We start from the raw sequence: 11,349 nt of genomic DNA, 5'->3' as shown, positions 1-11,349 counted from the left end.
GCTGACCCTGTTACAATCCAACAAAATAAACCTGACAGTTCTCAAAAAATTACCAGTGCATTTCCTCAAAACTAAGCAAGATGTTTGTCTCTGAGATGTACTGCTTTTGTTCTTGGACATAGTTCAATACAACTGACATCTTGAAACAAGAAAAATTCACAGATTCTCCAGTTACAGCTCATGTTACTGAAAGCATGAGCGTTCCTATGCGCACGGTGCTTTGTACAGGCTGACAGAAGAAAGACCTTCTGGAAACTTCTTTAAATCACTAGAAGATCACCCTAAAGATGGCCTAGGGCAGGTTTTTCTTAACTAAGCAATTCAATACATCACATAAAAAAAGTTCACATTGTCTTAAAGCAGTGGCTTTTACAGAAAAGAACTGATGCAATAAGCTAGGGGTTTGAGTTTTATTTCTCTCAAACACCACTCCATTTGCAGCATGTATCTCTATAATACTAATGATGCTCTTAAAGGTTTAATTATATCAGAAAATCATTATGGCAGCTAACCAGAAATCTTCTAAGACAGGTCCTGAAGATATCTTTCAGCATCTACACAATGCTTTAAATCCCCAAGAGACTTTGATACAGATCCAAATGTTACGACATGAAGCTGTCTGAATCAAAGGACCAATACCAGATACTTCTCATGCTCATTTAAGTTCATTCTAAATGCATGTCTTACAATAATTAAGATTTTTTTAAAAAACTTCTGTTTTATTAAATATTATGGATTTACCCACATAATCAGTACCACACATAAATCAACACATCTTCCGAAGTGTTGTTGTATTAACACAAATCCTAAAAGATAAACTTAACATCAGTCAAGTAAAAAAAAATAATCTGGGCAGAAGAAACAGATAATAAGCAGTTGATCAAAAGCAGGGCCATGAAAGCAAAATAAAAGAAAAAAGCAAGCAAGCTCTAGGACTCCTCTGTATTACTTTTTCAGCGCAAGATGTAACGCTGCTACAGGTGCCCACTGCATCCTGTTACCAATTCAGATAACATCTCCATCATTTTCTTCTTACAGGTTTATTTTGTGCTTATAAAAATATTTCTATCCTGCTCTATTTGCACATAACATTAACTCCCTCCAGCTGGCATAGTAATACTCAGGTTCAAAACAGCTGTTCTCAAGCCTTTGCCCATCTCCTTCCACCTGCCCAGCTGCAGATGAAGGGCTGACTCAATCTGAGTTTACCACACCTTAGAAAACACCTTCTACACACCCAGACTTTTTGTTACCCACCTGCAAGTTCTGAACAGCTTGAACTCTGAAGACGTAACTGCAAATGTACCTATTCTCACCTGATTTAATCACATACTTCTAAGTCATTGGACATAACCCACACTAAGTAGAAACAGTATGCCAAACTAATGCAGAATTGTAGAAAACTGTCCTAGTGAATAACATAATTACCAATATTACACCAGCCAGTGAGAACACAAAAATTAAAACAATATCCTTGTCATGTGAAACCAAAGATGTAATCTCCTGGTGCATTCAGCAAAAACACTGTATTCAAAGAGTAATGGATTATAACAGCTTATCAGCGCTTTTCAAGTTTTTTCCCTTTCTACTGAAACAATCTTTACCACAGTATAACTACTGCTTGGATTAGTTCTTTCTGCAGTATGAGTGCCACCTTTCATGCTCTCAACCAATGACTGGTGATCTCAAAATGGCAAAAAAGAAACTACAGAGTGAAAGACATGCAACTCATCCTCATTTTCTGCTTTTGCACCCTTGACTGTCGCTATTCTTACTTCACTGCCACTCATTTTCTCAATAAAACTCATTTGCCCAGTTATACATCCTTAAAGACTTCTGACAAATACTCAGCACAAAGTTCATCTAGGCAATCACTGTGTTTCTTACCCCAATATGAAACTAATGAAGTTTGCTTTCCAAGCTGAAAATTTATTTTCTCTACACCAGGAAATGAAAATAATTTTTTCAGTCATCGGGTACAGATTCTGTAGGTACAAGAAAATCAAATGATACACAAATGAAAAAAATATATATATTTTCCCATATATTACTGAATGATGAAAATAATAATAATACAGCTTTAGATGGTGCAACATACAATTTATAGGCATATACAGTTTTATTTAAAAAATCCTTTCCTTTACCTTTTTCTCTGCATTGCAATTATTCAACTGGGCATTCAGGTTTATTTTGTGCTTATAAAAATATTTCTATCCTGCTCTATTTGCACATAACATTAACTCCCTCCAGCTGGCATAGTAATACTCAGGTTCAAAACAGCTGTTCTCAAGCCTTTGCCCATCTCCTTCCACCTGCCCAGCTGAATATCCTCTTATCAACTATTTTAGCAGATTAAGAGATGTTCACTCATTAAAAAAGATTTCTTAAAAAAAGAAAGTCTATATCTTTCAGATAATAGGAACTATTAATATTTTTTTAAAATCAAAATGCAACCAGCTTCATTCACGTATCACAGACGAGCCCTCCACACAAAATCCTGCGTTCAATACAGAATGTGATGATTTGCATTGATTTCTTCCAAGTTCCCAACTGCTTTATTGAAGAACAAGTCTGATAAAAGACTATGTCAGTAGAAGGGGGGAAAAAAAAAGGAAAAGAAGAAAACTCAGTTCACAAAGAGCTGCTATAAATAGCTGTTAATCAACATAGCCTACATTGCTGCTAAACACCCAGAGACTCTTAAACAGCATTAATTTCACTTTTGCTCATCTGTTCTGATATTTTTTCCATACTTGGTAAAGCACATGCATCCCCACTGGATTTTAATGGATGATACTTTACTTTGAAGTAAACTCTGCAGGCCAGCAGAAATCCCTGGTGTTCAGCCAGGAAGGGATGGAGACACAGGTAGATGATCTGTCATTGTTCTGTATAGGAATGATTCTGTAAACCAGAAGTGATCTCTGTATTCAGCAGCTGCAGCCCCTTCCAAAGACAACTCCACTTTGCTAAGTGAAGGTGCCAGTTATTTTTAAAGCTGGTGTTCTTAATCCACAGCCAGTGACTCTCAATTTACCCTTCTAATGTGGTTATAGAATTAGAGCTAATCCTAAACTGCAAGCAATAGTATATAGGACAAAAGAGAACTTAAAAATCAGGATAGGCTCTGGATTCATCGTTTGACATACTGACACATTGAATAGCCATCTTTTAATCCCTAATTCTCCCACTCTTTCAGCTAAACACTACTTACGTGCCTAGCTGTAAATTGGATTAAAGCCAATAAAGGCCAACAGCAATTTTGTCACTATCTGTCCCAGAAAAGCAGGCTTGTTTTAAATACTCATTCTTCTGCTGGTTTAAATGCCCTTTTTCCTTCATATGAAGATCTTCTAACTTTCTGTCAGCTACAGAACTTCTCCCGCATTTCTTTCTACACTAGTTTTGCAGTAGCTCTCACTCAAGATTTCTCAATCATCAGACACCAGTAATTGTGCCTTCTTTGGCTTTCTTACACTTCATATATCTAATTAGGTGAAAAACCTGAAAAGCACCATTTTACAAATAAGCCACCAAAATCCCCAACAATTCCACATGCCTCACCTCATGGGCAGTGTGCTGAATTGTTATTGCAAACGTGAACCGCTCTCACATCAGCTTCTGCCTTCTCCAGTTGACTTTTAATGCATGTAGTTAACTCCACACATAATGCCTGAAACCCCCCTTTTTTTTTTACTCCTCAAAATAAGTACAGTAATTTGATAAATCATTTTTAAAAGTGGATGATTAAGAAGATTACTTCTATACATTTTTTAATTGAAAACAGATTTTTAAAGCTTCGTTCTTTCCTTTTCTCAGCTGATTGAGAAGCTGGGCTGTCATTACAAGATAATCCCAATCAATTCTCACTGGCATCCCCAGCTTTACTGATGCTATTTAGCATTAAGAAGCTAGCAGGAACACCTTATCTATACCAAATAAAGCCTCCTTCTCTAAGCAACAAAGGTGGCTAGAGAGATGCCTAGAAATCAAACCCTAATAATTGAGAAAGTTGCATAGGAGGACAAAACAGGACAAAAGCTTCCCTTCAAACTAATTCCTCAGTGAAGAGGCGCCATTATTATCTAAATTCTTTTATAGGACTACACACGGCAACATGTAACACATAGATCACCTACTGATCTAACAGTGGGATTTTGAACTGCATGCAAAAAGTTTAGTTACAGAAGCAAATATCTGAAGAAAAAAAAGCTGGAACGAAAAGAAAATAGGGTGAGTGGGTTTTGAGTAATTTAAAAATTGATGTGTGTTGTTTGATGAAATAAATGTTTTGAAATAACTTTATCATCACGACAGCGATTCACACCGACCCTGATCACAGCCACATAACTTCTGTTCCAATTCCGGTACGTATGTGCAATGCCCACGCTCACACCGTGCACACCAGCCCGATCTCCGCACGCCGCAGCTACGCGTAGCCCGGCGCTGCGGCGGTGCCCCCGTTCAGGAGCTCCTCCCACGCCCCAGGCCCGGGCCGGGCCCTGAGGCCGGACGGCTCGGCGCCCTCTGGCGCTCCCTCTGCCGACCGGCTGCCACCGCCTGCAATCTTCACGGGTTGCTCAGCAACCGGAGAGTTTACTCGGGAAAACGCAGAGGCCTGTCACTGCAGATCACTGACGATGTACCCCAAATTTCGGCCTGCTCTGTTCGCCCCAGGTCCCCCGACATGGCGTGAAGCCGCAGCACGTCAGCTGCTGCTCGCTTCTCCTCACGTGCCCAGACAGCTCCGGGCAGAAGCCACTTGCTTAATGCTTTTAATGCTAATTTCTTCTGTATGGTTTTACTGCTTGCCACTCCATCCTTCACAGCACCAAAACCATCCCATCCTATAGTGAGGAAATGAAGTCTACTTGGAAAGAACAAGAGAGTCAGAAGCAATCTGACTGGGAGCCTGCCTGCAGTGACAGCACAGGCGCAAGGCCTCCAACTGGATGCGTGCCATCCTGAGTCATGCACAGCTGGTGTTTGCTCACTAAAATACTCTGTTCATAAACAAGCAATCTCTATCCCATTATTGCTGGCACCTATTAATTCAACTTGTTTCTACTATAATAAATTGGTCATGGCCAGGCAGCTTTCATAAGTAGTCATTCTAGTCCGAACACAGCACAAAATCCAAAAGATTCTTCTTAAGTGCTCCTAGGGGAGTCCAACTGACATCAAAAGAACCACCCCCTACCCCAACAAAACAAAACAAAACGAACAAAAAAAACCTATCAAACTAAGCAAGCAATGAGAAATAGAACACAGAGTTAAAGCTTTAAGTTATTTAGTAACACAAAGAAAACTGCATGGATCTATAGGTCTTGATACAAGCAAAATAGTTGGCACAATTCTTAACTAATCCATTTACAACATGTAACTTAGGGTACAAAAATCTAATAAATCAGAAAGGGATCCTGTTTGTCTCCCTGGCCTTGCACCAGAAACTTAGGAAAAAAAAAACAACCAAACAAAAAACAAATCCATGACAAAACAATCAATCTTGGGTATGGTATCTAAATATTTAAACGAAAGCCTATCTTAAGTTATCCTGAAACCACAAGGGTAAAAACAGCACCAGCACTGAAGACTTGAACTAATGAATGCTAATCCCAGTTTTGCCAACAGCACTGGCCAGTGACGATGTCCAAGGCTCCGTTGATTCCTTAATACTACAGCCTATCATTATAATAGCTCAGAAAGCTTCCCAGTTAAAAAAAAAAAATATTTAAAAAACAGCTTATTTACAGAAACAGTGGTTCTTTTCTCTCTGACTGCAGAAAGCAGACTTTTAAGAGAAGATGGAAGGAAGAGTTCTTTTATTGAGAGGACAAGAAATTCCTTTATGCTTTGACACTATCAAACAACAATACAGCATCAAAGCCATTACTGAAAGCTGTAAGAATCTACCCTAATCCAATCTCCTCTGAAAGCACCTTCCAAAGATCTCTTTTTTCACCAGAAAACAGTTATTCTCAATACTCTGTGACCTGTATTCTTTTTCTAAGATTATACTCGAACAATCAGGAGGCAACAGATTTTATTGCCAATTAGCTCCAATACACTACTTGCTTTGAAAACTTAATTATAGAACAAGGAATTTGTAACAGAAAGAGACTGTATCTAATGAAGAAGCACAAACTTTTATGGTCATGGTGACTTTTCTTTACAAGTCCTTTCTCTTCTGCTTTAAACAGTACATCAAGATCAAGCATCATTTTCTACAAATTTGTATTTTGCTTATAAAAAACATAAGCGCTGCAATGAAGTTGTAGGATGCTGCTGATGCTCTGATTTACTAACAGAATCAGAAGTGAGAACACCAGCGTATTCAAGTCCAAAAGTTAAACATAAACATGACGTATACCATCATTTTATTGTAAAGATACCAGTGCATAAACAAAACACAGTTGTCTTCATTCAGTCCAAATTAGCTTCTCATTTTGTAACCACACCAATGCACAATTTCACCATGTTCGTAGCTCGTTAGGTTGTGACTGTCAGATCAGGTAAGTCACAGCAGTCTTACCTGCTCTTTCATCAACATTAGCCAGCCTCTGGCCTTCAACTTTATACTACCACGTGACATCAGAAATGATTAGTGCCATTCTACATTTACCAAACTTTCTTGCCTCAATTTCATTTAGAATTATTTCTTAGTCCCTAATTTGTCTCTTCAATCAGTCTGTTTATTTATGCATTTTGCAAGCATTTTAGTGAGCTACTGAAGTGGTGCATCAAATCAATGGCAACAACAACCCTATGCAGCGTTATAGGCTTCGGGACGAATGGCTGGATGATTGTGAAGAGGAAAGGGACCTGGGGGTGTTGGTTGATGCTCAACTGAACATGAACTGACAGTGTGCCCAAGTGGTCCAGTGCCACCCTGGCCTGCATTAGAAATAGTGTGGCCAGCAGGAGCAGGGAGGTGATCATCCCCCTGTACTCAGCACTGGTGAGGCTGAACTGCGTTCAGTTTTGGGTCCCTCACTACAAGAAAGACATTGAGGCCCTGGAGTGTGTCCAGAGAAGGGCAATGAAACTGGTGAGGAGTCTGGAGCACAAGTCTTATGAGGAGCAGCTGAGGGAATTGGGATTGTTTAGTTTAGAAGAGGAGGCTCAGGGGAGACCTCATTGCACTCTACAGCTTCCTGAAGGGAGGTTGTGGTGAAGAGGGGTTTGGCCTCTTCTCTCAGACAAAAAACAGGACCCGGGGAAATGGCCACAAGTTGTACCAGAGAAGGTTTAGATTGGACATAAAGAAAAACTTCTTCTCTCAGAGAGTGGTCAGGCACTGGAATGGCCTGCCCAGGGAGGTGGTGGAGTCGCCATCCCTGGCAGAGTTCAAGAGGCACCTGGATGAGGAGCTACGAGACATGGGTTAGTTTGTGGTAGCAATGGTAATGAGAAGATGGTTGGACCAGATGATCTTACAAGTCGTTCCCAACCTTGTGATTCTATGAGTCTATCACCACGTTTAAAGCCAGATGTTTAAGCCCTAACAAAAGGGTACAACCCCACAACTTACAGATGCCAGAATTACTAAGAGATGTTCTATCTAAACTCAAACAATGCACAAAACACAAAACACAAAAAAAAATGCATGCATGAGCAGTACCAGACACAATCCTAAAAACACTCAAGATGGTATGGAAAGTTTCTGTGCAATTAGTTGACATGGTTTCCATGGAGCTACTCAAGGAGCATGCTACAGCACAGAACTACTTGCAGGATCACATTTATTTCGGAAAAGTATTACAGCAAATGTCATGTTTTAAAGTTAATTAGAAAGAACCATTCAAGCAGTTTTGTTTTTCAAGATAGCAGACTTCCCTCCCAAATCAAATTACTCCAGCAGCCTATTTAAAACACAGAATTAAACACTGTGAAATATCAAGATCAGATGCCATTACAAACAGTATGCATCTCATTTAACAGCTTTAGCACTCTCTTCTTATCAAGTATGATTGTTGTTACAGAAATTAAAAAAAATTCTTTTACAAATTTCTACAAGTGTGCAGAGAGCACACAAACTTCACTCCCACCTCTTTTATTTTACTTGACCTTTACAAGATAAGAAGATACTACATTTACCAGGTCAAATTATGTGACAATACCTTGTTTTATACTGCTTGTTTTATACTGCACTGTTTTCAGTGATATCTGTCATTAACTATGAAATGTTTTCCAAAAGTCTTTTGAGAATTCAACCAAATAACTAATTAAAGTTGACTGTGATGAAATTCCAAGGCCATGCTCAATCTGTGTTCCTAGATAATTTTAATTTAAATAGTGGAGGGTATCGTCTGAAAAAGATATTTCCTCACATATCTTTCTTGGCCTTTGCATAAGGATTATCAGTAAATCTAAAGTTCCAGCTTCACTGAAAACCTCTGTGGAATACTATTCTAAAGGGTACGCTTTGAATTTATTAGTTATTTTGGAATCAATGCTTTTTGAGTTATATAGTTGTTATACATCCTTGCATACAAACTTGCTTCTAACATTTAACAGTTTGAGTTTTGCAATACCAAATAGGGCAATTATATATATATATATATATATATATATATAAGGTTCAAGAAGATATGTAGTTTCTTTCTTCCCCTCAGCCCATTAAGTATTTTAATACATTAATTTCTCCTGGAAAAGTGAATCTTTGCAGATACAAATAATGCTTTGGACACCACTCAGCAGTTATTCATATTTTTTCCAAGTCAGTGCTCTCAAGTGATATACATTAATTATTTATTATGCAGCTCCAGCCTACACAAACAGCCTCCCATATGTCTACAGGCCCTTGCAGTTGAAATCAGAGACACACAACAGAAAGGGTACAGCCAAACACAGATGAAGGATGAGGGCTGTGTCACCCACAGAGCTGATACAAACAAATTTACATAAACTTAAATGTCCAATTAAAAAAAAAAGAAATTAACTGCCAGACATAATGTATGCGACCACCCCCAAGGAGTAACCATTTTATTTATGACTCACACATTTGTTTAACATTAAGGTTGATAATTAGATGTTCACCTACCGAATCATTTGCTGCTAGGGCGAGGGCTATATTTACTGCAAAAAAGAAAAGAAAAAGATTAACTGTAATAGTTAGAAGGTGAGTTCTCTTAAGAATGCTATGATTTCTAACAGGCAAAAACATAATATAAATACACCACACTTGCTTAATAAGAGCACTGATCTTGGTTCTTAGCTTCTAATATCTCTACAGTGTTAGTAGCTGAAGAGACAGCAGCATCTACTATTCAATCCATGGTAGCTAGCAAATTCACATTAATCTACAAAAAATCACAAGGTCTAGATTTCTACAGAACACTGTGGTATGAAGTTACAATCTTAGCATTTAGCTAAAGGATAACAAAAAGTAGTATTTGTTGACTACTACAAAAATGAAGTACCTAGTCTCTAGTGAACTTCTAAAACTAGAGATCAGATAAGCACTTGACTAAGCTATTAAACTGCAGTGATCAGAAATAATGTTCATAATCCTTTTTTGATGCCTCGTGATATATAATAGACATTTCTTGGAAGAAGTTGTAATTCTACTTTTTGCTCAATTTGTATACCACAAAACAAAGTCTCATCTACTACTGAAAGCATCTCTAGCAACTAAAGAAACAGAAAAACAGGAAAAAGCAACTAATTTGTCCCTTAGCTTGTTTACAGCACTTCCATCAATACTTGTGTAGAAAACACACAGAAGAAACAGCATTGTTCACCAGCTTCAGCTATACTGGAAGATCTAGAAACTTCAGTGTAACCAATCAGTATGTGTCATATTCCAAACAGTAACAGGTTATAACAAACAAAAACACTCACACCTCTCTTGGACAAAATCTTTTGCCTCCTTTACACATAGCTGTATTTCAGCCTATGAAGCATTTTAAGAAAGGTAACCTGCAATCAGCCTTGTCCTACTGAAAGAGGACAAAGGTATTGAGAACAAGTTGGAAAGACATTAACATGTCTTTATTTATACTAATTTATACTAAATTAACTAAGTGTTAATTTAGTAGAGAGAGTAGCAAGTTTCATTAAACAAAACAGTGAGAAGGTTAACAAGAAAAATTATACTGCTTTCCCTAGGATGTGCACAGGTGCTGTTTACTCCTAAGCTGATAAAGCACATAGATTTTATTCTTCAGTTTGCTACTTAAATAGATGCATGATTAACTATTCCCTTAACCAAGCAGAGAGAATTAATCCTCTGCAACTTGGAGCCTGACCTACAAATCAAGGATAAGGAGAAAAACATGCAAGCCAATGATTAAACAAAAAATAAACTGCAGATCACGTTTGAAGAAGCACAAGGGAAGCAACAAGTTACTCACCATACTGCTTTAATATGCCTATCACTTCAGTCTATCTTCTTCCCAAATCATAATGTGTGAAAATTAAAGTATCCACAATTCATCTTAAAGGGTATTTGACTACTGAAGGGAAAGAAGGAAGACGGTGGAAATAATATACTGGGAAAACTCAAGTTCATTAGCTGCATTTCTAGATGGATACAACATACTATTTTGAATCCCAGCTGATTATTGCACTTGGTATCTTTGTATTGCTGTCAGTTCCAAGGCGGCTCAGAAACACAGCACAGGACCCCAACCCTAACCTGACCCTAAACATTAACACGGGCCCTCACAATTAGACTCCAACATGATCAGGAATGTAAAGTAAGGGATATATATTCAACAAGTCCAGTACTTTTCACCACCACCTCTTGTCTTCATAGGATGCCACAAAATCACCATGCTATCTCTAGCCCATGCTAAACCAGCCAGCATCAAGAAGGAAGTACAAGGAGATCAGAGTTAGTCTTAACATCAGCCAAGCCATCTGGGATGGCTTATTAGCTTTGACTTTTAAATTCCAAATCCAAACTGGTTCTAGGAACAAGCACAACTAAATTCAAAGAACACTGAGCTAACAATACTGATAAAACTGCTAGGCACAAAATCAGACACAGAGTTGTGTCTGAGCGCATTTGCTGCACAATGAGCCTATTTCATCAATAAAATACTCACAGATAGCCAAGAAGAAATCTTCCTGAAAGATAAATTAAAAATCTAGAGCTCAGTGTAAACAACATTTAGAAATAGAAGAACTCCTTTCTCACTTGTTAGCTGAATATTTGAACACGTAAAGGAGGTCCAATATCAGAAAACACGATGTTAGTCCTGAAAAAAAAAACCACCATTATTTATCATCTCTTGGCCAATGACCAAACTTATATTCAGGTGGGACACATGAATAGATGGATTTTGGCCACTGCTTTGAAAAGATTAATGCATCCTACCTGCAGAATAAAAACATACAAGAGGA

The 11,349-nt window shown here is 38.1% G+C and overlaps 1 protein-coding gene across 1 annotated transcript in view; it reads right to left on the bottom strand.

Moving 5' to 3' along the window:
• Window positions 1–11,349, bottom strand: part of NUBPL (nucleotide binding protein like) — a gene marked incomplete at its 5' end in the record, with an annotated part of 81,692 nt that overhangs the window by 66,917 nt on the left and 3,426 nt on the right. The window contains one exon of the mRNA XM_010711664.3: window positions 9,044–9,078. Within this exon, the coding sequence (XP_010709966.1) occupies window positions 9,044–9,078 (35 nt within the window). The remainder of the gene's footprint in view (window positions 1–9,043; window positions 9,079–11,349) is intronic.

Source organism: Meleagris gallopavo, chromosome 5, assembly GCF_000146605.3.
Source record: "Meleagris gallopavo isolate NT-WF06-2002-E0010 breed Aviagen turkey brand Nicholas breeding stock chromosome 5, Turkey_5.1, whole genome shotgun sequence".
NCBI classification, from domain to species: Eukaryota; Metazoa; Chordata; class Aves; order Galliformes; family Phasianidae; genus Meleagris; species Meleagris gallopavo.
This window is presented reverse-complemented; position numbering and strand designations above follow the sequence as displayed.